Raw genomic sequence first — 26,707 nt, 5'->3', positions numbered from 1 at the left:
TTTATTTTAGTCCATCAGAACCAGAACCTCAAGGTTCTCCATTGCTCTGTGACTCTTCTCTTGAGTTCCTTTCTTCCTCATGCCTGGCAGATCCATCTCCACCATCCTCTCTTCAATGTATCCAGTATCACCAAATTAGTCCTAGTACAAAACAGAAGTCTCTGTTCTCTTATGTGCATCTTAACTATCAAGCCAATCCAGTGAAGCTTTCAACTTTGTGCCAGTTAAAAACTTGTGATCTTTTCCTTTGCATTCCCTCATCTGTTCAAGAATACTTGGTTCGCTAAGATTAGTGCTGATATCTTACGATGCAGGTATTTTTGTTGACACATACCTATAACATACCTATTATAGGTATACACATACCTATAAGCAAATTAAGAACTTTAGTTCTGTCACACTGTCACTAGACCACCAACAAAGTGTGCTAAACATTGTGTCATACATACACGGCAGAATCCGCCAAGACCCCTCTCAGATGAACATGTTTTACATTTGATGAAAACATTTTTTGTGCCCAATGATAGTAAATAAAACAAAGTTTCGAAAGACTGTACAAAACGCACAATGGACAAAGACCGAGTCAAACAACAAGCAGAGAAAATAAAAGAACAAGGACACTTGTTTTGAAAAAAAAAAAACTAACACCATATGAGGTTCCACATGTGGAAGATTTGTCCCACACTGACACACACAAAAAAAATAACTCCAGCCAAGTAGTCACATTTTCATCTCTGTTGTATATGCAGCTAAAATACGCCAACCGTTAAGCCTGGATGAACGATGATCTTTTTTTCTCTCAGAGTCTAACAAGTCTTATGGTGACACACATTCTAACAAGGTTCTCACAGCATCATAGGTCCTCCACTTCACTACAGTGTTTTCAACCTGTTCCTTGTTTCACACCAAACCCACCTGGAGTGTTTGTTGCCAAAAAGACAATTTAATCTTGTCTAACCAATGACCACAGGTCAAGTTAAGGTCCCATTAGTGTCTAGCTAACTCCCTATGTTTACAACCGTAATAGCAGGCGAGAAAATATCTAATGTTTGTTATAGAGATTGGTTGATCCCAAGATTTCAGTTCTTCAAGAGTGCACTTTGGAGATTCTTTTCACCAGTTCCTTACTATTCTACTTGCTGTGTGTTGTTTCAAGATAAATATAGATCCAATTCCAGCCTGCTGACCAGTGGCTAACAGAAACAGACCTCTACAATACAGTACACCCAAAGAAAAAAAGGAAGTCATGGAATGCTATCTAGAAATTCCTGGAAACTCCAATTAACTTGAATGAGTAAAAACTGTAAGACTGTAGTCCAGCTGACCTGATAAGTTATACATTTGTAATGGTTTGCATTTAGAGGTTTGTTGGAGACATAAATCATTCGGTGAATGGTGAAAACTTCAGTATTTGTGTATTTTTTTTTCAAACGTCCTGCTGAACGTTTCGCTTAGGAAATTCTTTTTGTACTGTAAAGTGCAAGAACGTTATTAAATCTTATGAAATGCATTGATTGGAATCAGCTGGCTGCTGCTTGCCATCTAAATTCATTTAAGAGCTGTAAGGTTTTAAAGAGCCAATAGAAGTTGACCTCTTGTTACTCTCAGCACTAAGTTACCCACTTTTACCATAGTGCTCTTGTTCTTCTAACAAAAACAGCAAGGAGGAGTCTGGTGAATCATGTTGGACAGGAAAACGCCACACAAAGCCAAACCAGTGGTGTTATAAAAGACTGTGGGTCTGACACCACGGGGGAGCAAACTTTAGACAAAGCTATCTATCTCTGGAAACCAGACCAACTTCCTACAACACCAGCTTGTCACACAAGAGGAGGAAGAGCAAAACTTAAGAGTCTGAAGCCATGAGAAAACAGTAGCAACCAATCCAGATCCTTAAAACATGTGTTAAGTTTCTGCAGTTAGTGGGGATTTTCTTTTAATATTTAGACTTGAGCCTAAAATTCCCCACAGGAGAGCCAAACAGAGGGAATTATAGAAAGCTGCGAGGAATCAGTGAAAGTTGATCCTGGCTCTGACCTTTGAGCTTCATCATCGCTGTGATCCGAGACTAAACTTTCGAGGCCATGAAAGTGAAACGAAACTGAAACATTTCAGCGTCCACGGATAAACAGAAAACAGCCAAGAGATGTTAGCAAAAACCAGAGATCATCACCTACTGTGGCTACAAACTGAAGAGAATATTTCCAAGTTACCCTAGTTGCTTTCGAACAGGCATTCTTGTTAGCATACCAAAGTCCTTCACGGTTTTCCCCACAACAACACAGGCTCCATTACTTCCCTGAAGGGAATATTGCTCCAGCTTGTCAGCGCTTTGAACTTTATGCTGGTTCTTTGTGTTGTACACCTGTTTTCTGTAAGAGTTCAAACAGCTGTCTGAGATGATTAAAGTCATTTAAATCTGTTTTTTAAAAAATGCATAATTACAGTTATAAAGTGAAAAGTCAAGGCTTCCGGCTGTAGATTGTACATCTGGGAGAATTTCACATCCACCTGTTGAATAAAGTCATTGTGGGTGAGCAATAGCTGCTTTACTAACACTTACAGCTTGTAAGATTCCATTCAGGGACGTAAGGAGAGCAATTTTTACTAGATGATAGAAATTCTTCAAAATTAACTGTAGTTCTATGGCTCTTGTCAAATACGTGTCAAAATAAAAAACTACAAGAGACTTCAAGCAACAACAACGATCTATAAAATTCTTCTAATTGCATTTCTTTGTGAAAAGCATTCAAATGATCTCATCCAAAACAAAATTTGAACAGATTGAGGCACTTTAACTTTTTAAAATGAGGTTTCTGAAGCTGAGATGTACATGCATGCATTTCCACAAACTTGCAGGATTTTTCTTATGGCATCTCTGAGGGTGGTTTGCATGGCTTGGTCATAAAACACTCCCTAAAATCCACCTCAAATGTCTATAGCCTCATCCACATGGGAATATTTTTTTTTCTAAAATGGGTTGCCAGTTTGGAGAAACACCCACAACCTCACTGGACCAGTTCCAGAAATGTTTTCATTCACACGGAAACGCAGAGAAATCCTATCCCTAACACAAAATGTTATTTTTTTTACCCGTCCAGACCTGTAAGCCTCGTTAAACATAACGTACAGGACAGGCGCATATACCCCCCACACGAGCTCAGCGGTAAACACAACAAGAAAACAAGAATGGAGTAATGACACAACTGTGTGGAGTAATGACGAAGTTGAGCCTCTCCTCTGTGTTATGTTGGTATATAAACTAATAAATTACAAGACAAGCACGTAATCAGCCATTGTTGCTGCAATGTATTACACATACTCCACATTTGGATTATAGGTCACCTTAATACATCACCACTTTTTTTTCCTTTTATTAATAAAAGAGGTATTTCTGCTGTCACTGTGTATACAAATTGGTGAAATTTTCTGTAACCCGTTTAAAAAAATTTTAAGGTCCCCAAAAATTCTATTTCTGTATGGGTGTGAGGCACAAATTGCTAGATGCTTTCCCGTTTAAGAAAAAAGTTCCAGTGTAGATGTTGCCCAGAGTATCTTAAAACACATTCATACAAGTCCTGTTCTTTCTGCATTAGTAAAACTCTAGTTTGCTTACATTTAAAGTCTGGTTAATTTGGGGAGGTGTGAATGTGTAATCAAACTCAGATGCGGACCAAAAAAGCGAGCTCTTATGTCTCAGCTAGGTTCAAGTGAACTCTGGTACGGTTCCAATGCGTGAATGCCAAGTGGTCCAGAGAATGCTACAAAAATAAGAAGCAGACTATAGAGTGGGGTATTCTGGGTAAGTACAACCAAAACAAACATCTGTGTCTAGCATTAGTGTGAGAAATGGCTCGTGGTCTTTTGCCAAAGAAAAAAAAGAAATCCTACCACTACTAAAATCTGACGTCACTCTGTTTTGTTTTTGCTTACATTTCGTGAAGAAGGAAGTTGCGCTCAGTGTTTTCTTCGGGAGTTTTCATGTTCATGTCATCAAGAGAGATGACCTAAAGAGTGCAGCGCCACCACAGTAGTAAACAGGTTGCTCAAAAGGTTTGGTTTGTTTCACACAATGCAAATTGCACAAGCTGAAAATGTAGCAAATGTCGCAATTTTGGTCCCCATTCGAACCAAGTCTACTGGACTATCAGGTGTAAAAACATCCTTATTCACTACAAGGTGAACACTAATGAGAAAACTAGAAAAGTACCCAACCTAATTCAAGAAAGATGACCTAACGTTAAAATGAAAGCATTCAGTAAGGTGAAAAAATACTGCTCTAGTGTTTGTGAGAGCAAATATTGTTTTTAGATTTTTCACTGTACGCCAAATGTTCCATTCCAACTCCTTTCCTTGGGTTCCCACAGTCTGTGTTAAACAAAAAGGTCGTCCCCTCATTTTATTTTTGCTCCAAGTAGCTGGGAGGACACATTGCTCCCTGCAGAGAGGTTTTCACAGCCAAACAAGAACCAGCTTCCTGTTGCACAGCTCTGATGTTCACTACATATCTACAGGGGTCTGCAAAAAATCCAAATTGCCACAAATTGAATATGTTGCTTCTAGGGAGACAGATTTTCTTGTAATCTCTTAACGAGACTATAATGAACAGTTCTGTGATGGAAAAGCATCCTGTCCATTGTGTATCCAGACTCTCACCTCGTTGTGGAATTTTGTTCTCCACTTGTTACAGGTTACGTTACAGGTGACCTTAAATTTATTGTTCGATAACTTTAGGACAGAAAGGAATCCTAGAATGCCATGTGCCCAATCAATTTCTATGAGGTTTATGATGTTGTGCTGGGATTGTTTTTTCTCCAAACCCCCAGATTTGCTTTATGAACAGACATCTCCACTTTGGTTTCAGTTGATCAAAGGAAGTAGTCTTATGGTTCACTCATTTCAGCAAATATTGGTATTGACAAATTATTTTTAGTATGATTCAGTATTGTGGACAAAATTAAGACTACCACCCAGCAGTGGCTACTTCCTTGTTACAGGAAGCTATACCCATTGCAAGGCTAGCTACTGATCTGACTGGCCACCATTAGCAACTGAGTGGCCGGTGCTGGAAAATGATTAAGAGACTATTCACTTATGTTAGTATTGGAGAGACTAGTAACTACTATGTCTGGGCTGATTCTGCAGTGAATCTTCTACTCCCTCTGCTGTCCATTGGCACAAATGGGATGGTGTTAGCGCAAGAGAGGCTAACTATTAGCATGTACCGATATTTTAAAGAAACTTTTATCAAGTGAAGTTGTTGGCATAAAATATGTGCATGTGACATGCATTAGAGCCTATCCGTGCTAATGTGGATAACAGAAGAAGTAGACAATCCAGTGGGTGACCACCAGCCTACATGTGCTACTCACTAGCCTTTCCTGTGCTAACACAAGTGAGCTGTCTCCTCCTCAATTGCCAACATTGGACACTCAAATATTGGTGTCAGCCTATCATTAATCATATCAGCAGCTAGCTTCAGAATGGATATAACCTTCTGCTACAAGTAGCCACTGCTGGGTTTGCAATAGTCTTAATTTTGGCCCCAATAGTGTGCCATATTTTGGAGTGAAAAGGCCCTTTTTCAGTTCTTCCGAACAAGCTATTATTGTTCTGTGTTTTTTTAAGTACTTTAATACTTTACTTTAATCAATTAGCATAATAACTGAGTTTTTTTAATATAGTTTCTCTAACCTTGGAATGAATTAGATAGGACGCTAATTCCTCGAATGATTGCCAAGAATCTGAGTTGGTTTACACTAATTATCTTTGCTGATTCTTTTTCTGCTCTGTACTGTTTACATACAGCTGTATGCTTCAGACCAGAAGTCTACACAGACTCCTGCTTTTACAGATGTGGTCAAGTGTGTTTGCTTACCAACAAATCTTCCTTCATAAATAATATTGTTTTGTTGTACACGTGGGGTAAGGTTTAGATCATTTTGAACCTTTTGAGGTTCTTTATTCGAGAACCCTAGAGTTAAAAGTGTCCAAAATGGAATGCAAATGGAAAACACAACCACAGCCATGCATGTTGCTTGTGTTTTGAGGGTTTCTCAGTACATCCCCGAAGCCAAAGTGAAAAAAACAAACCACACCATAGCATTCTCATCCAACTATCTTTATCTTCCTCTCCGAGCCAAACAAGTGTTGAAAGTTGGATGGCAGATAAAAATAAATGTGGGTAAACAAACAAAGCAGGAAGACATCAACAATGGAAAAAGTTCCTGCGAGCCAACCGATACCGGCTGTTATTACAGATTCACTCCTTGCCTCCATGTCTACATTTTGTGGTTGAGGTCCATCTCTGCCATTCATCCTGTTGATGCGCACACAGGCACACAATTCCCCAAAGCCCAGCATTTCCTCCTGTTTCTATATTTGCAGATCCCTACAATGTAAACAGTGTTTAGCATATGTATGGGTGCGCTCAGATTCACCAGACGGGCTTTGTCAACAACTGCTTCAGGAGCTGTCTCAGTTTGCAGCACACCACAGTTCTCAAACAAAACATGTCAGTGGTCAAAATCGTCATTCTCTTCTTGTGATGTCTTTTTTTCTGATGGTTCACTATCGTGATGAGGCCTGAGGCAGAACAGAACCTGATTCTTCACACACACACACACAACTCTTCCATACAGAGGCTGATGTTTATCAAATGATATCATGACCTAAAATCTGTGTGTGACTCATGCATAGTGGATGTCGACGTAGCCAACAGATCTTCTAAAGAGATCAAACTCGTTGACAAAAAGGATTCACACCCTTCAAACTTCTTATATGTCCTCAACTTTACCTCTTTGTATGGTTGTGAAATTGAAGGGAAATAAAAGATAACTATTTAAAAATGTCATTTTTACATATTTATTAAAACTACTGCTTTGTCCTGACAGTTGAATATGAGACTTATAGTCTATGAAAACACAAGCATCCCAGGCTCCTCCTGGCAGTCCTAGAGTCGTCTGGAGAAATGCACTGCTCCCGGCTAGAACAACCAATCAGAGTTAGGAGTACAAATCAGGCTCATGTATGTGCTGCTCACAACCTTTTTCTGCTCAGCACATACCATTGTTAAAGCTGAAGACTGTCAGTGTGCTACAGCTGTTCTAATGGTGAAGAAATAACCTAACATCACAGGAGAACTGCCAGTTTTGTGGGAAGGGTTTTGGAGGGAGTGATGTAGTGCAGCAGAGAGCAGGGAAAAGGAACTTTCTGAGAACTCTTTACTTCAGCAATAAGGCCAATCTTAGCACACACCACCACCACAGCTGTGGTGTGTTGGGGCATCGCATGGTGCAGTGGTCAGAGCACGGGTCCCTTATATTGAGGCTATAAACCTTGATGTCCTGTCCGCAGTACCTTTGCCACATGTCTTTTCCTCCCTTGGGTTTGGCACTCTGGTGTTGGGATCCAGAGGTAATAGGGAGGCACTTGGCTTGGAGCTGAATCAATCTGGTTTAGGACCAGCTTCTTCACTATTTTTCAAATTACATTGGTGGCTGTGGTGGCATCCAAACATCTCTTCTTAGATCAACGAGTGACGATGATTCTCTTCTCTGAAATACTGGGCGCCCAAAACCTACACATTTGGGAGAAGAATCCAGGCTGGGAGTCTTTGTTGCTGTTTGTGAAGTGATTCCACAAAGAATGGAAACGTGTCTTAACATGACACTATGTGAGTATGTTTTGTTTTATTATTAAGATATAACAAGTAATAATCAGGCACTCGGCTAGAGGCAGAGTGCCTGGGGAAGGGAGGACTGCAGGCAGGTAATTTGGGATTAGCACTCTGGTACTGGGATCCAGAGGTAATAGGGAGGCGCTCGACTGAAGTGACTTGGTTAAGGACCGACAACGTTACTTTTTTTAATATTGCACAGTATGCCTCTTCCTGTCAGATTACTGACAAATAAAAGCCACAAGTGCCTAAAATGTTAAAACAACAAAAAATAATTTTATGTCACTCTCTTTAGAAAGCAAACAAAATAACAAACATTTTTATTTAGGGCTGTCAGTGCAGAGGGAACTGATTACAAATGCATTCCATATTTTCTAGAGTTTTTTTAGTAAATCAAATATGAAGAGTTTATGATGAATGAATGCTCTTAACTTTTTCCCACAGACTCACACTGAGAGTGAACTGGTTAAATCCTATCTTGGCTGCGTTTCTTGTCCCGTTTATGGTTTTAACTCTCATCAACTCTGATCACGCACTTGGTTCTTCACTTACTTGGCAACACACACACACACACCGACATAGAGCTTGAAGTTAAAACACACTGCCCTATCTCAGCAATTATCAGAGCTGTCTGTGATAATAAGGGGTCTGCTTTGGTCAGAAGAGACAGTCATGGTCGCTGTAACACTGAAAGATCCACTTGCTTCCTGTTATCCACAATGACTCAAGCTAACTTACATGAGGATTGGGTGAAGGTCTGGGTCTGTGGGGAGGGAAACCAGAGGTCTGGGCTCAAGACCACAAAGACTACTCATTATTGGCGTCACTGAGAACCCTTTTACCCCGCCGCCCCCCACCCAAAAAAACAACCTTTTAAAAACAATTAGTACAGCTATGTACCATAGAACTTCTGGGATGGAGTTATGCCTAAAAGCTAACGAGCTTGATCCGGCTGACATGTTTTTAACAGCAATCCGTGACATGTTCGCATTTGTTGAGCAATTGCTTTCAGTTTGACAGGAAGTCTGCCGCGTAACTGGGATGCTGGGGTCAGCTGCATGCTTGTCGGGAAAACATGCCATTACTCCATTGCTCCAGCTCCTCATCGCTTCCATCGCTCTATTTCTTTGGTATGCTTTGGGTCTGAAGGAGATTGGATACATGAGTTTTAGAATCTTCTGGAAGACTCAAACAGAAAATAACGATGAGCAGGACGGAGGAGGTCTGTGTGTTTTCTTTTCTTTACAGAAAGAAAAAAGAAAACGGTGAGCCTGGGGAATTCGACTGTAACCACAACTGTCCTGATGAAAGTCCTGATATTAGGGAAACATGAGGCGGGTCATGTTGCTTTGCACCACCACTATGTCCTCCCCCACTTCAACCGTATCTGGACTTGATTGCACATCCTCTTCTTGTAAAGAGAGGAGCCAGCACCATAACACATACACAGCATGTATTCTGTCATATTTAGAGGATAAGGGAACTGACAACAAGGAGGGATGGGGAGGAATCCTGAGGGGACAGAAGGATTGTAATCACTGAAACACACAGCATCTGAAGTGCCAAGACACAACATCTGTGGGATGGCTCATTGCTCAAGCTTTTTTCCTGTAGGAGCTATGAACTCCTAAGCTTATAAATTCAGCTCTGAGGCGCAAGCTAAACCTGCAGTCCCATTACCTTCATTGGTTTATGATTGTAGATAAACACGTCACTGTGAAAGTCATTGAAGATTCTTGGGCTGTGAGCAGAAACCATGACACTTAACAGTGGCTTACTCAGCTGTAGTTGAATTTCGAATCAAGTTATTCTTCACATGAAAACTACCTTGATTTCTAAATACTTGTGTGGATCTTTTCTTCTGCTTTCGTAAAGAAAATCAGCAAAGTTTGAATTTATCTAGTCTTTATACCTATTTGGTTGTTCGTTGCCTTTATTTAAAGAAATCTGCTAGTGAATGAAGCTAAAAGAAAGTCAGCTTGATGATGCCTAAATAGTGACTGGCTGGTTGGAAAGTTTTGATCTTTTCCTGATCGGTGAATGCACCACACATAAGTCCAGAGTGACCACAACACTCATCGGTGTTGAAGTCGTTACTAGTGGAAGAAGTCTCAAAGTTATTTTCTGACTAAATGTTAGCATCCATTACTCTGATTATCAACAACTCTACAACTCTATGGTGAAATAACTTCTATGATTTTCTATTACTGAAAATAACTTCACAGTACAAAAGAAATCTAAATTAACCCTTTAATAGTTTGTTTCACTGAAGCTAAGGAACCAAACCAACTTTCTAAAAAACACTCCCGCACCAGAAGTGAATGGATCAATCCAAAATATCAACAAAATCTGTACCAAATCAGTATTAGTATTAGATCGATACTAGCATTGTAGAATTGATACTTTAGTTTCAGATTCCCTCTTGAAATTTTATTTTTGTATTGTGGTTTCTCAACTCTACCTTCAAAAAGATGATGCTTTAATTTGCTCTCCATGATAACTTTTGCACTTTATTTAGGAAAAATGCATACAAATCATACATTATTATTGTATTTCTTAGAAACTTGTCCTGGGCTTGAACAAAAATAATTCAAAAAAAGAAAAATACAAAAAAACTTAAAGGTCACAAGTTTGATACATCAAACCTAAATAAAAAGTATTGGTATCAGTATTGGTATTGGTGAAACTGGCCTTGTATTGACTTGGTATCTGATTGATACCAAAATATGCAGACCTCTATCCCACGCTATATTCCCCTCTACACCAAACGTTTCACTCAACACAATGCAATCAAAGTATTTTTGTCATTGTCATAGCATCAGAATCCCAAAAATGGATGCTTCATCTGTTTAAATGAAACGCCATCTTGAAGGGGGTTCCCATTTCGTTGGGGAAATTTTGATGACGACTCCTAATGACATTAAATCAGGGTAAAAGACGTGAGGTATTACATGGACTCAAGTCTTCTGATCTGCCTCTCAGTCACGCAGCCAGTCAGATCCAGTTGAAATCATTATTTAATCACTGTTGATCTGACTCAGACTTTAACCTAAGCAGACACTAAAACATCCAGTCATTTCTCTCCCCCCCCTCAGTCCAGCGGAAATGCCTCTTCTTGCTTAATTAAACAGGATAGTCAACTCGTCATGGGCTGAATTTCACTCATTTTAATCCTTCCTCTTTCCACTGTTCCTCTATGAGTCCTCCCCCCAACCTCCTCTGCCACTGGGGCCTCAGTCACTCTCCCTACTACCCCCTCATTTGCTCCCTGTGGACTAAATTTTCCACTTGGGATCAAAGATGCAGGGGAATCTGTTCTCTGAGAGGAAACATGCAGACAAAAAAACTGTTTACAGCATTCTGTTGGTCTCTGTGAAAGAGTCTGGGTGCTTTTAATGGAACAGAGTTGGGCCAGCTAGAGGCGGATGGCCTTGTGGGCAAAGATTATTAACCAGAATGACAGGGGAGAAAGAAAAGAAAAGAAAAGAAAAGCTGTAAACTGGCTACCTATTACCACCAACCACTCTCAAGGGGAGGAAGTTTACAAAAAGTGTGTGTAGGTGGTGGTAAGTGGTTCCACAGAGATGGAGCAGATGTACAGACAGGATGCTGACCGGTGTGGTAATGAGACGATTTGTCATCATGCTAGTAGACGTAACAGAAGTCTGGGGAGAAACGGGTTGCCTCACACACCACAGATGTTGCTCAAAGATGAACATTGAGTTAGTTTAAAAAGTGAATGAAAGCCCTTTTTTATAATCCAGTGCCATCCATCCCTTCTCCATCATTACCCAAATTCACAGATCATGTAAGGTTAGATAACAGCAATGACAAACATGGCAACCATGCTTTCCCCACCCTGCCTTATCTAACCTCTCCCTTCCTGCCTAGCGGCGATGGATATCACTGTTTAACTCCCAGACAACAAACTCTCATCAGACCATTCCTGGACAACATCCCAATCTTCCTCTCTGAAACCAAGTCTTTCTATTCAACTGTGTTTATTTTATATAAATATGATAATGCCAAAGTATTCACACCCATTGAACTTCTTTAAAATATGTCATGTCGCTATCACAGACTTTAATGCATTTTATTTTATGACACAGGGACGTGGACAATTGTGTGGGGGCAGGAAAATATTACAAATTTACAAATCTGTAAGTTGTGGCATTTTTTGTGTTCAGTCTCCCCTCATTGCAACCTACTGCTGCACGTACGTTAAGAATAATAGCTTTCCTTCTGATTCTGCTGTGTCAAAATGTGGGAAAATTCACGTAGTCTTCAACGGGGGTGTCGTAAGACAATTCATCTTTGGATTTTTTTTGTCAGTAAGTTTGCTTGAGGGGTCTAAGTTAAAGGATTTAAAACTTGCACAAAAGAAGTGCTTTTCCCCCGGGTGGTTAGTTGAGATAGAATAGGATAAAAGTCAAACAACGTAAGATCTTGTGCAAAGAAAATGCCCTCCTTGATGAAAGCAACCAGATAGCTTGTCCTTAACGTCTGGTTTTAATTGTTATACTTGTGCTATCTCTGAGCCTCCTTTGATCCCTGAACTTCTCAAGGTTCTGCTCCTCTGACATAGGAGGAAGTCTTTGCCACATGCCTTTGCCCTTGGCTCTTTCTCCTTCGCCCGCTGCTCACCAAGGCTCCAAGCTTCCACTGCCATGCCTGGCATTCTTCCCCCTGCATCCTTCTGTCTATTCATTATACCATCTCTCCATCAATGGCTCTTTCACATGAGCGGTGGTGTGGGGCTCTAGACAGGCTCGGAGCTCTTTCTGAGGAATGTGGCTCAGCCGCCTTTTTATTGGCAGCGATCTGGAGACTTCTGGCTTTACAGAACTTTGTCATTTGTTGTTTCACACATCACCCCAATAGTAATAGTTTACTTAAGCATCTCAACGTGTATGTCTGTGTTGTTCCTGAAGCTCAGAGTTGCTAAAGATGTACATTAAGCACAAGGACAACTATCTGCTAGGGGTTCAAACTCATCAAGCAAGATATGAGTGTCTGCATTTTGGGTTACCAGTGAATCAGAGGGGTCGAGGTGCTCTGGGACGATTTCACATTTGTTTTACTCCCACAGCATTTCCTTTATCCCAGTGTTCTTGTGAGACAGCCCTTAAGGCACTCATTTGCTGAGATCATCCATTTCATTTGGAGTTCTGAGAAGTAGAGCTCCTTTTAAGCCGGCAAACATTCATTTATATGGGTCAGCATGGGAATGTAATCAAAACTTCAACAGAAATGTCAAATTTTACTAAAATAAAAGTTTACAAAACAGCCAAGGAATTTAGCGCTGCAGAATTCATCAGAAAAATGTGGGGAAATGTGCTAAATGTTTTCAAAGATGGCAGCTGACTGAAAAACTAGCTCTGCCAGTAGCGCATTAGCGGAGTTGAGCTAAGTGCATTTTCAAAGTTAGCAAAAACACTAAGATACTAAATGAGAAATTAGCGGAGTAATAGAAGTGTGGCCACCACTGTGAGGATGTTTAGGCTCACACCACTTCTAACCACCAAAATAAACCATAATCTTAATTTTTTTTGGTAAAATAACTGAAATCAATAACTCAGTCGAGAATAAGTGCAATCAATGGAGTAGAATGATCATACAACATGCCATTTCAGTGACTCTTCACTGTCCATTATTCGTATATTCCCCTATTCGCAGATTTTTCAAAATTACTAATTATGCCAAATTATTCCTGGAAAAGCTGCCTGTTGGTAGATGTTTTCATACACCATGTCTAAAATGCAGCTTGGGAAGCTAAATACCTAGACACTTTGTTACTTGGCATGGTATTGCCTGGCATTTGCTTAGCCGCCAATCTACTATTGCGTTCTTCATTTTCCTTGACGCTGATTGGCTGTAACCCCAAAGTGTACACTAAATGTAAGTATAATTTTTATTTTGTGGAGATTAGAGAACAGTAACAACAAAATCTAACTTGTGAACATAATATTAGATTTTAGAAATCAATATATGTATTCCAAATATGGCATCCACACCCCTTTGTGAGTGAATGTAGATTTCTGACTATAAGCGGAAGCCTGCATAAGAAATACATTCCATGCTTCACATGTGCCATATTTACTCTCTGGCATTTAAATCTTCCACCATTTTGCAAAGTTTTTCTGGATGACTCTTACCTTGCCCTCACACTTCCTGTGGGTGCCTGTCTTGCATACTGAAAGAAACATAAAAATGACAGAAAAAAAAATGTTTCAATTTAGTCAGGTAAAAACAGCCCAGTCTCTATTTTAATCTCCACAAACAAACACTCATCAAACTGTTGTAACTTATTTGAACTTACATTGATTCTTTTGTCCAAACTATTCATCCCGACAGCCTAGAAACATTCTTACCTCTGCAGAAGGAGCCCATGTTGTCGATGTTCTGTCGACACACGCTGCACTGCCGTTTCTTCTTGAACGTTTTTTCCTTGAAGACATGGGGCTCTCCCTTCCCTGCCTGTTAAACAACACGTGCACACACACACACCCACACCACTGAATGACTGAGTACAGACACCTGATACTGGCTAGAGTGCAGCAATATGTGGATGCCTGCTCACAGAAACACTGAAAGAATCCTGTTTTGACCTCAGATGTCTAACAGGAGCCACATAGACACTGGAAACAGAGCTATTTTACAAAACCAAAGCAATGAGGCAATGCATGAGTGACCTAGAGGACTGTAATTATGACAGGAGCTCTGAGAGACCAGCTTTAACCTGTTCGTCTGACTGACTTTTCTTCGTGCATGAAAGCTCTGTATGTGCACAACAATAGCAGCATCAGTTCTCTGCACCTTTTGCCTCTTGAACTTCTCTGCTGGTTGTGTAACAGTCTTCCAGTAATGATCCTCGTGGTTCCCGCCCATGCCTCACCTATAATCCCATTTCTGTTTGTGTTTTTGTGTGTTAACTGTGTGGGTGCAAGACAAGAAAAAAATATGAATAGATTTTTACAGGGCAAATAATAAAAAAAAGAAATTTCAGCTGATCTAACGGCTGAAAGACAGCTGGACAATGTGAAATCATGAGAAATGAAGCAGGTCCTTTTCTCATGTGAACATGTGAGTCAGTGTGGACAGCAGTACACGTGCTGCAGCCATTCCTCCAGAGACTCTTTGGTGAATTTGAATGCTACACCACCAATAACCGAGGGCTCAGATAAATAATTGAAGAAGTTCAGAAAAGAAAAAAAAATATGGGCACGTCTTTTGGAAAATTGCAAGTAATCAGCAGCAAATTTTAATGAAGTAAATTAATGCTACAAACTACACTGTATTTATCTGGGAATTTATGTTGCATATAAACACATGGCATATCTACAGAAAAGGAAGAGGTCCACTAAAATAAAAAAGAGAATGCTGACATTTTTCTCATAATTCTGATTTTAAACGTAGCATCATCAAGCAAATCTAGTCTTGAAACTCAAATCTACCAACTAACGTTGGAGAAAGACTCAGTGTGGATTAAGTGCAGGTTATGTGATCATTTTCCGTATTTTGTATTTCTGTATTATTATGCTAAGAGCATAATTGATGAATGTAGGGTTATTCATTTTGACATAGATTGACAGAATTAGAATTGTGAATTCAAAGTCAGAATTCAAAGAAAAAGAGTCAGATTTCTGAGATTAAAGTCATATATTCTATAGTGGCCCTAATTCTCTTCCACAGACATAAAAAATAACATGACTTTAAGATTTTCACAATGAAGACCAAAGAATAAAACAATAGCTCATTCCCAGGTTTGAATATCTCACAGATACGTCAGTATTATGGATCACTTGGAAAAACAAAAAAAGAGTTTGTGGTTATTTATTGCACGCCCATTTTAAGGCGGAAGATGAGACAAGAAGAAATAAATTGAAATGTGAAAAAAGTCAAAGTGGCAAGAACCAGACAGAAATGAGAAGAAATTGGGAATAGCGTTTAAAGTTGAAATGACAGTGGTGAAAAGATTTATTTTAGAATGAGACTTAATACCAAAGATTGTGAACACACACGTAACATATTTGACACATAATAACATGCTTAGGAAGAGCACAAGAATTTTAGCATTGCCTCAACTGTCGATTGAAAAATGATCCAAGATTTTCCTTCTCCTTCTACCAGAAATCAAGAGACTGCTAGTAATTCTGGGTTTTAGGCCGCAATGACATGTTTCTAATTGGACATAACTCTGGTCACTGATATTTTGTTCTGTTATACCGAGTACAGGAGTGCAAGAACTTTAAAGACTGAGTAAAACTCTGCAGTCATCTTCCCTTTGAGCTAAATTAGAATCACAATAAATCCAGAGAGCTTTCTCTTGGAGTGTTCGACAGCTTGATAAGTTCCTTTTAACCCTTTGTTTCTCATTATATTTGTTGGTTGTTTTGTTCCTTATTTATTATATGTAGAATCAGCAAATGCTAGTAATATATATTAGGCTGATTAACAGTACATTAAAACTTTAATTCCATTATTAGCTCAAACTGATTTTCTCAATCTTTTTAGTTGCCATGTCTATGACTGATTACATAAAGAGTCATCTTTCCTCCACCTAAACTTTGTGTTTGTCACAAAAAAATCCAATAATATACACCGAACTTTACTGTTGAAGTGTATCTGTTGTTTACATCTGCAAGGCCTTTTGTATGGGTTCTCCATTTGCTGGGTAGACTTTTTTCCTCACCAACAGCAGAACAGCAGACCACTAGAACATGTTTTCTATTATCCTCCCTTTTCTGACTGTGTTCTGGGAATTGACTGTGTTTGGGCAGCTGCCTGCCTGGTGTCACCTCACCTAACCCAGCTGTGTTCAACAGCTTCTGGCCCACTCCGGTACAAGTCTGCTCTGACCACAGCAACCTGGTCAGTGAAGGTGCACACAGTGGGTGGCTCAGCAGGGTTGATACCAGTTATGTCATTTGATATTGTTGGGTGAAAGGTTGCCTTTTTACCATTACACTTAGAAACAACCGAGGTAGATGTTTTACAGACTTACCCCCCTGCTCCCTACTGCAGTTAGCTTAACTAAAAAATGTGTTATTGTTAGACATATCTAAAGGGAAATGCAATGGAAACAAGTTTAACTAGGCTATATTGATTTATTTCAGACTTAAGCAATTGTGCTTCAAAATCAGTTGAGTCAACATAACATATCAGGCCTGACTGAGTTCATCTACATTTATCTGTTCTCAGTTTAACTTGCTTCACTCAGCTGATTTTAGAATGAGTTGATGAAATGTTATGTATTTTGCACCATTTTAAAGTATATCAGCTACCAACTACTTTTAAAAGGTAGTTGGTACACTTTTAAAGGTAGTTACCTTTAAACCAACTACCTTTAAAAAATGACACAAGAAACACAATCTATTGGTCCACGCAACAATGATGATCTGAATTAAAGATATTTCTAGTAGGTTATGTCTTGTCAGAAAAACAATCCCCCATGGAGATCAGTGGGGATTCTTAATTGCATTTGGAAATTAGAATGTCAGATTTATAGGGTGCAAAACTTATTGTTTTAGTGAACCGCCGAGCGCTTGAGGAGGGAGCGGTAGAGAACGGCTGGCCGAAATTAGCGTTCATAAAACGGATCAACCTTGAGCTAAACGCCACTTACACCGTGGAGCGCCAATATCCAACTTGAAGCTAACTTCACTGTGGAATCAACACATGCACAATCTGATCTCCAAATTATGCCCCGCCTCTTCCTTGACAACTCACACAGACAAATACAAGTCTCATACAAGTCAAATACAAGTCTCATTCATTCATTCATTCAGACTAGTGTTAGTTCACACACACATACATTTTCGACCTATCATTCAGAATAGTATGTCTGTATGTTTTGTGTGTATGTGTATGCGTGTTTGTATGTGATATTTTAGCAGTGTATATGTGCAATTTTAGTCTTGTGTGTGTGCGTGTGAGAAAGAAAAATTGTATGTGTGTGTGATATTTTAGTAGTGTATATGCGCAATGTCTTTGTATGTGTGTATGAGTCTTTAGTAGTGTGTGAGAGACAAAACAGTTTTTGTCCTAAATGGCCCCTCATACTCAGCGTCTTCTTCAGAAGTTTTGCTGTAGTTGCCTTTAGTGGTTCTTGGTGCAGCGTCACCACAGGTGAGAGGGGGAACAGATTTTCAAAAGGTTCAGTTCATTGTCACACTGCAGTATGAAAGCAAACACCAGCTGAAAATGTAGCAAAGGTTGCAAATTTGGTCCCCAATTGAACAGAGTATACTGGCCTATGAGGTGTGAAAACACCCTGTGAAAAATTAGAAATCCTTAAAAGTGGTTTTGACAAGTTAAAACAAAAGATAAAAAAAGAGATACAAAAAGAGAACAGGCAAGTGTAATCGGCCAAAAAAATTCTGATTAGTGCACTCCAAAGTTATGAATTTATCCTGAAGCAGTGGTTCGTCCTCAAACTTTCCACATTTCAGATGAGTTTTGTGGCATCAACCATTGCTGCTTCAATGAAACACACTGCAGATTACAGCAACTAACTGATGAGTTAATAAAAGCGAGGCAGTATTGAGAACACAAACAGCTTTTGCAACCATCCTACAGTATTTATATCCATTTTCAGAGAACATGCAATCAGTTTCCTCCATAAAATTTTGCAATCGTTTTGTGAAGTGTCCACAAACACAGGCATTAGCATCCTCATGGGGCCGCGGCGAGTTTAAAAAAGCAACCAGTTACTGTCAGCTGAGGCCACAGTGGTGATGTGGGCTGAGATATAAACACAGAGAGGAGAGGCTGGCAGCATTCTTCCTGCTTCAGACACAATCACGATCACTATATAATCCAGCCACATGCAATCATGGTCAGACAGTGATACACGACTCAGCCACTGAGCGCTCTATAAGGTGCTGTAAAGCTGCTCTATGCTGGTTCATGTAAGGCAACTGCAGGGGGAAACCACAACTAAATGTGGTTGAGGTTCCACTCAATGAACCTCCATTCCCAACTCTGCTAAATAAATGCTTAAATGGTCAAATTAAATGCTTCTGCTTAAAATGTTAAGAGCTAAAACTCATTTCAGTTTGAAAAATTCACTTGCTTATAAAGAATGTGCAGTTAAAAAATAAAACATTTATGCACAAGTTTTATTTAGGAGGAAACTTGTTTTCAGCCCCACATGAAGCCTTTCCAGTGCAATAAAAAATGGAGGACTGGAAAGTTATCCAAACCACCAGCTGAATGCACCACATTGTGAGGTGCTTTGGTTAGCTGTGATTACCCTAGAGTTGTAATGAAATGTCACAAAATTAAAACAGTATGCTATATCTACCCAAGTTGTAAGCCAAATTTTGAATTCCTAAGATGCAGTTACTATGACTGCGATGAAGCCGACACCACGTTTAAATCATTTTTTTGTGGCAACATTTGGGGTTCATGGTAAACAGAATAAATGCTGAAAGACCACAAGACAAGAAACAAGCCATTTCTATTTACTATTAGGAAATATTCTGATACAACGAGAATCTTCCAAATACGATGTTGACGAATAAAACTGAAGGGCTATTTTACCTGTATGTCCCTTACTTGTAGTGATTTTTCTAATCCAGAGACCACCAACAGTCAAGGCGGGTGAAGTGTCTTAACCAGGGACACAAACGACACAACATTCAGTCATTCACCCACATTCACACGCTGATGGAAGCTACTATATTGCATTCACAGCTGGAAATCCTCCCAAAAACGGACTTCCCACTCGGAAAGTGGGAGAAACTTTGACTACACTCTTTTAGAACTTCTCATTTCAATATGGCCGCTCCTTGCATTAGCAGTAGTAAGAAGTGGTGGAAAGAAGTGTGTCTAAAATCAGTGTAGCACCTCCAACTCTAAACTGAACAAATTAAAAGTGGCTTTGAGTACGAGCCGATACCGATGTTAACCCAATACAATATCAGCACCAATAACACTGTACATACTTCCATTGCTTATTTTATGGTGTGGAATGATTGAAAAGGCTTGATCAAATGATATTACTGAAACACAGAACAATAGTTGACAGCAATAAGTATGAAAATAACTGACCCATTTAGTCCGCTAAACGCTACAGCGGACTAAATACTGGAGCAGACTAAATCTGGGGGAAGACTAAATGCTGGAGAGGCCAAAATTTCAAGTGTGGACTAAATGCTGGAGCGGACTAAATGCTTCTATTGGCGTGCCTGGATTGGAGTTTGTAGAAGCAGGCTGATGTAATTCGATACTCTTTTTTTAATTTTTGGACTGATTTCAGACTGATTTCCCGTATCAATATCAGATTGGGATGCCTCAGGAAAACACAGACAAACTCTAAGACGAGGAACGCTCACTGAAAAACAGTCCTTTGGAAATATTTTTTTTTTTGACCTCAGAACAAAATGAGTGGAAACAAAGTAGATAAACATTTATAATCAGTGGAAGTGCAAATACCACTGACCTGTTGGGGAAAAAATAGGCCAGTTTCAGTGTAATGTAATTTTAAAATTAGATGATGAGTCCAGAAAATGATCAAAGCATGATTGTCAGATCATACCATCACTTCTGCATCAGGCTTTCTGCAATGTGACTAAGTGGCTAAAAGTTTAGAATGTATTTTGCCAGAAGCTGCTCCTCATACCAACTTGGGAGTCCAGCAGAGGAAACCAGAATGGAGGACGTTTACAGCTTTGTGGAGGATTACAACACAGAAACAGCTGGCGGAGTCACTAAAAACAACCTGTAATGCCGAGCTCAGTCCCCAGGATGGTAATTACTGTCACCGCTGCAATGAATAAAAAAAATAAAAAAAACCCTTCTTCCTCTGCAAGAGCAAATCTGTATGAATCACTAGAATCTGCTTCTGCAGCCTAAAAATAAACAACAAAGAATATTCCAAACACTTCTAAAGCAGCATGAACTACTTTACCTTCAGGTATCCTGTTCTATTCCCTCAGGAACCGAGGCATCCTGGACAAACCACCACCAGCACACAACATGTGACCACTCATAGCCTCCACCAGCCAGGGCCTGCCCACATTTCCACAGAAGTGACATGAGTTGTAAACAACAAGCTGAACCCTCGCAGAAAGTAGCGGCACTTCCAAACACGCTCACGTGCAGATGTGCGTATCCCTGCAGACAGATGGTGAAAACAGACTGCAGTCCCTTTTTCCTTTTCCTGTCCCGATGTGCTCCAGGACAGACACCCCCACCCCACCAACACACACCCCGACTTCCCAGGATAACATCTGCTACATACAACAAGCTCCTTTTTCTGATATTTTTAGCCTCTCAGCAGGGAAAAAAAGGAATCAGAGATTTCTGGAGTCAAAGAGTTGCTTTCTAACAAGACTCCCCTTCCCCCCCCAATCCCAACCCAAACCCTCTCGGCCTGCCGTCACAGAACAGAAGGTGGATTCAACATTCTGACAAACATGAAATTCACTAACGTGAAAAAACAAATAGAGAGAGAGCGCAAGTCATTCGAGGCCACGCCTATCTGGAAACTCTGAAAATAGCGCTGATATTTGGACAGTGATGGACATTGTCTCTTGACCAGTCCGTCCTGACAGCAGGACGGGGGACTGTGACCAGATGGTATGAGGACATAGACATCTCTTTCACTTATTGTTACATGATTCCCTTTGTCAGATCATTACTTTCAAGCTGAATTTCCATTAATCAAATAATTGCGCAATTTGACATTTCAAAAACAAATTTGCTGAATGGAAACATTGCAAACTCTCCTTTTCTTGATAAAAAAAAAGTTTTGCCGCCTGTACGAGGCGTTTTATTGGCTTAATTGAAATATAGTTTCACAAAACTTCAATGGAAAATTTTGAGTCAATCAACAAATGGATGTTGCCACTATCGCAAACCACGCGTGGTTTTAATTGAATTTCTTGTTTTATGGAAACATCGTGTTTTTGTGTATTTTTAACATTAGCAGAAGTTTTGCGCACATTGAACGCAGCTTCCGTCTAAGCAAAGCCACGTTCCTTCACGTGGCAGTCAAAGTTGCAGGTGCTGACAGTCTGTTCTGTAATCACAAAAACTTCTCTTGAAGAAGATAAAATAATCAATTAAGGCTTCTTTCCTGACTAACTCCTAACCTAAATTGCACAAAGTTTAACAAAATCTGATTTGTGCTTTTTCCTTTTTCATACAACATCGGCTCCCTCAATTGACATTTAATTAAAAATAATGGCTGTCACATATGAAGTATAAAATTGCTTCTTTTTTCAATAAACTATCTTCTGTTATCTAGCTGGCTTAAAAATGCCACTCCAGTCATAAATCTGACACTGTATCTACAAAAAAATAATAGATAAAACAAGGCGCTCTTTAGCCAGTCAGTGTGCTTATTAGCGAATGAACAGAAATCCATCATTTTGCCTTTACACTGCAGCTCAGCACGCTGAATGAAAGCCACAACACTTTTCCATCCACCTACAGGATAGATTAATTTTGGCTGCTTGAAAATATTCTCATGGACTGTTTCAAAATGAGCAGCATGTCTACTAGACCAAACTAATACTTTATCCACCCAACCTTGTTCTATTGGTATAGAATGGCCAGAAAGAGTAACAGTCTACTTCTGAAACTAGTACTGAATATAACAGGTGTCCATCCAAATTGGAGACAATTTTAGCATACACCATGAACGTCTTACAGGAAAGCAACCAAGTTTTATCCCTTTGATCTGTAGCCCACTTCTTTAAACTAAGAAAAAACTTATGTAACATGTCTCATTTGAAAACATGTTACATGTTAAATGTTTATTCAGATATGTTTGTTAATTCCCATACTTTGTCTGTTCTTGAACTGCTCACTGGAAAGTTTCCCTTTTCTCTTAATGTGATTGAATGAGCAGCTGCCCGTCTCACGATGTTGACCAATTGGGAAAAACTAAGGCACAGTAATGTAACCTATCAGGTTAGGGGGAGGGACCTTTATTAGGCAGGTTGATGAGAAGAAGGCAATACTGTACTGGAAAAAGATATGTAATGGCGGCGCATCACGGAAGATTCTTGTATGTTTGAGCTGTTAGTAACTGGGTTTAATATTAGTACTTTTTATGTTATGTTTTGCTAAGCAGAAATTAGTGTAAGATGGAGAAAGAAATTATTCATTGACTGGCTCTAAAGTTGAATTGTGTCTGTATTCTGTTAGGGATGAAACATGGGCGCTGTTCCGTTAGCTTCTCTGTTGTGGAAGCGTTGTGCTCATAATGGCCAAATGTTTCTGCACTGAATTCTTGAGTAAGTGGAATTATTGCATTCAGATTTATTTAGGTGTTTGTAATATGTGCTATGAGCTAATTTGGGATTTGTATACTATCTAAATAGTAGGCTTTGATGGGCTGCCAAGTACCGCTGCGCCAGAAGCCTGGTAGACTTCACTCATTGGATGAGGTCCATCTCCGTCCCACATGCAGACAACGGACTGAAGAAGCCTGAAACTTCATTGGTCTGGACAGAAGGGGGTTTGCGTCGGATCATCTATCATGACTGTGGGCTTCTAAGGTAACTGAGACTACACATTAGGAAAACCACACCTATGAGCTCCAACAAGTGCACCAATAAAGTATTACAATCAAGTAGTCATAAAGGACTAAAAATTCCAGATATTTCTGTTTAACAGTAAGTGGTATGATTGGGCAATATGTGTCTTTTTTTCTATGATCATAAATATCGTTGTTCTCATGAGTTTAAAATTCAGGTTTGGTTGATTTTAAATCAAGGCTGCAAGTTATCGGTTACCCTTTGATTTTATTGCATTTATGGGAGGTTGTCGTCTCTGTAAATATTGACTAGCTAAACTATTCTAAGCATCTCCTTTTATTAAAGGAAAACTCTAGGTTGGTTGAACTTCCAATTCAATATAAATTACACACACACACCAATTAGACACCATGCATACATGGTTTATCTGCCCAAAGTTATTTTAGCAAAGTAAAATAAATTTGAACTGCAGTGCGTGAACTGTAGGTCTTTTTCACTCTGTTATTCTGGAAATAAAAAGTTGACAGAAAAATCAGTTTTCCTAATTCATACCTCTTTCTGCTCCATTGTTTGCTCGTTTACGAGAATCGTGTAGAAGAGAAGAAAAGGATAACGAAGCTAGTTTTTAATAAATAAAGTGAAGATAGATCTACTGTTTGGGTGCTTTTTCACTCAGGGATAAGAAGAATATACATATTTTGAGGACTGTTAATTAATAGGAAAATTGGGAGTGGCTGAATCAGTATCTGCAGGTCAGAGATTCTGAGATGGCGTTAAAAAATACTACCTCAAAACTTAAGAAAAATTAGTTTTAAAGGTGATCAACCGCCCAAAGTTATCCATTCTCAACCAGCCACTAAGTTTATGCACTGCAACACGCCCGGCCATTCACTGATGTGTTTGTTGATTCTTGCAAACTTGAATTCCACCCTCCATTGAGAGTCTCCCACCAGCATCTGGGTCCCTGCATCATTTGTTGGCATTACCTCTTGCGTGTGCGTGTTAATAAATGGGAGTCAGCCTGCGTGTGTGTGCGTGTGTGTGTGTTTGAATTTATCCAAAGGGTGGGACAGGCAGTGCGGGAAACAGAGACTGCCTGTTCCTTTAGTGAGGTCAGCATGTTGCCATGATCCACTTCCGCTCCCCCAGTAGGACTTCTGGTCCAAACACGACTGGGACATACAGAGAATTTCTTATTACAGCAACCGACACTTCATTCTCTATGCTTATGATGTTAAATATAAATGTGCTAGGGTTAGAAATATTCCAGCTGTGCTACAATGTGTAGTAAGTATTTGACTTTACCTAGGGTAATGCTGTTGTCCGAACAATCTGAAATTCTTCTCTTAGCTTCTACTAAGCTTGAAGGAAATCCTTCTCATTCACATCGTTTTAGAGCTGCAGATGGGAGTGAATAGCCACTAGTGTTGACCTGCAACCAGAGTAACTGCATGTGCCTCAAGGGAACGTCAACCAGCCTCTGTTTCAGCTTCCTGGCTTGGCAGTGACCAGAGGGTGTCCCAAGTAAACACAACCATCATGTGCCATCAAACTTCTCAGTTACACCCCGTAATTACAAATATAGACTACCGACTGTACGCTGAACACAAGCCTCGGCATTGTATTTCTGGTCACCAAGTATCTCCATGGGACCTGCTGCCCACAAGCCTGGCTGGAAGGTGACACGCTTCTTTGAATTTCCTGCCCAGGTTTTCTCAGAAAGTGGGACTTTTTCTACCTCAAGGCCTCTTTCCAATCTGATTAAAATGTGTGTTGACGTCCGTTCATCCGCATGGGTTCACACGAAAGAAAAATGACCGAACTGCTATCAGAAAAGGAAAGGTTGGAGAGGTTGGACAATGTTATCTAGCTGTTAATACGAATCTGTTTTTCCTCTCGTTGCAAGTAGAATGGAAGCCAAAATTTATCGGTGGACATATTAGTAAAGGAGTCTATCATCACTCGTTACAGTGGACCCTTGGTATTCGATAAGAGCAAGAGAACACAATTGCTTGAAATACTTGAGACCCTCCTCTAAAAATACTTAAAACTGCCTACTTTAATGGTTTAAACACCAAATGTACCTTAATATGCATTAAACACAGTAGAAGCCATCTTGGTACTACAACAGAAGCTAACATTCATAATCTTTTTATATCTGCTTTTGGGGTAACAGCCAATCAGTGCCAAGGAAAGTGATTGGTGCCTCTGGATTTTCTGCTTTTATATACGGCAATCATTAGCATATCAGGTGGCTTTGCGCCTAGATATTTCAGCTTCTTGAGATGCGTTTTATTTTGAATATTTTATGTATGAGCTACTAAAAAAATCTTCAAATAGCCAAAGTTGGAGTCACTAAATGGCAAGTCGCTTGAAAACCAACTTTAATCAGCATCAACTGATTAAAGGTATTTGCTAGTAGAAGACACTAACTACAGTTGAAATGTGCACTATGAATATTTCATACTTGCATTAATATAACAGCAAATCCCTGGGCTGGCCGTTGCCTTCCTAAGCATTTCCTCTTGATTCTTCTGTGCCTTCAGTTCTCTGTCTCAGAGTTGTGAACATTGATGTTGCTATTCCGTGTCGTTTTAGTTGTAGTTTGTCAATGGCAGTGGAAGGTGTGAACAAAACCATTCAGACCGTGTTAACTACACTTCCAAATATTGACCAATTAAAGTTGAAGCTAGAGGAGTGCTTAACCCTCCCGTGTTCTTAAGAGATGGGGTCATTTAGACTCCGCAACCTTTTCACTCTGTGCTCAGTCTGGGGTGGTTGCTTATGAGTTTTCTTTTAATGTGGTTTTGGGAACTGATGGTATGATGGGACAACCCCCTCCACTTTCCACTGTCCAACTATAACATTTGCTGTGCTCTTCCTGAGGGTCGCACTAAGACCATGGGAGAGTTAAGACATTTTATTGCTGGCAAAGATGTTGTAGCCCTACTCACCACAGGGTTGTTTACAGCATACACAATTTCCGGTAAGCTTCATCAAACTGAGGCATTACATACGTCACGGCTGTACATTAGTGATTGGGTAAAATAAGATCCAGTCTTTAAAACTTCAAAAGAGTGTATGTCTCCAGCAAGTAATCGTTTCTCAGGATCCAGACCCACTGTACGAAGCAAAGCATAGAACAAGGGAATGATTTCCACCAGGCAAGTAACAGCGACTCTCTCTCTGACAGTGTGACGTAACCTCTCCATCGAATATAATTTGAAAGACTGAAAGGTACAGTTTTCTCCACTGTTAGAGCTTTAGCACACAAAAAACTGCTTAATTCAAATCTGTCTAGGAAGCTTTAAAAAAACCAGAGATCAGAAATCTGCAAAAAACCTTCAGTTTATCTATGTGCCTTTTTAAAAAAAAAATAAATTGAATGAATGAGTTAAAATCTAATTTCCTTGTGTTTAACTTTAAAAATCAAACTTGTGGCAAAGACTCAAAACACACAAAACTTTGTTGTTGCTCTTGGGAAACCTTTGCACCATAGCTGTACATGCAAACACACAGCGTGTTGTCACAATTGAGC

At 39.7% G+C, this 26,707-nt stretch overlaps 1 protein-coding gene and 1 long non-coding RNA gene across 7 annotated transcripts in view; both read right to left on the bottom strand.

Moving 5' to 3' along the window:
- The window catches only part of LOC116720590 (uncharacterized), a 957,300-nt gene that overhangs the window by 272,954 nt on the left and 657,639 nt on the right, over nucleotides 1-26,707 (bottom strand). The window lies entirely within an intron of this gene.
- The window catches only part of tns2a (tensin 2a), a 72,674-nt gene that overhangs the window by 31,154 nt on the left and 14,813 nt on the right, over nucleotides 1-26,707 (bottom strand). For 4 of the 6 annotated variants that reach the window (XM_032563477.1, XM_032563494.1, XM_032563485.1 and 1 more), the window contains exons 2-3: nucleotides 14,050-14,155; nucleotides 13,834-13,871 (exon numbers count right to left, since the gene is read on the bottom strand). The exons of 1 other annotated variant lie outside the window; for it this stretch is intronic. In XM_032563477.1, the coding sequence (XP_032419368.1) occupies nucleotides 13,834-13,871; nucleotides 14,050-14,155 (144 nt within the window). Of the gene's footprint in view, nucleotides 1-13,833; nucleotides 13,872-14,049; nucleotides 14,156-20,591; nucleotides 20,615-26,707 lie in introns of those variants that run through there. One more of the 6 variants, XM_032563517.1, reaches the window with a different exon arrangement.

This window comes from Xiphophorus hellerii, chromosome 1 (assembly GCF_003331165.1).
Source record: "Xiphophorus hellerii strain 12219 chromosome 1, Xiphophorus_hellerii-4.1, whole genome shotgun sequence".
In the NCBI taxonomy this organism is placed as follows: Eukaryota; Metazoa; Chordata; class Actinopteri; order Cyprinodontiformes; family Poeciliidae; genus Xiphophorus; species Xiphophorus hellerii.
The sequence above is the reverse complement of the archived record's forward strand: the minus strand, read 5'-3'. Positions and strand labels throughout refer to the sequence as shown.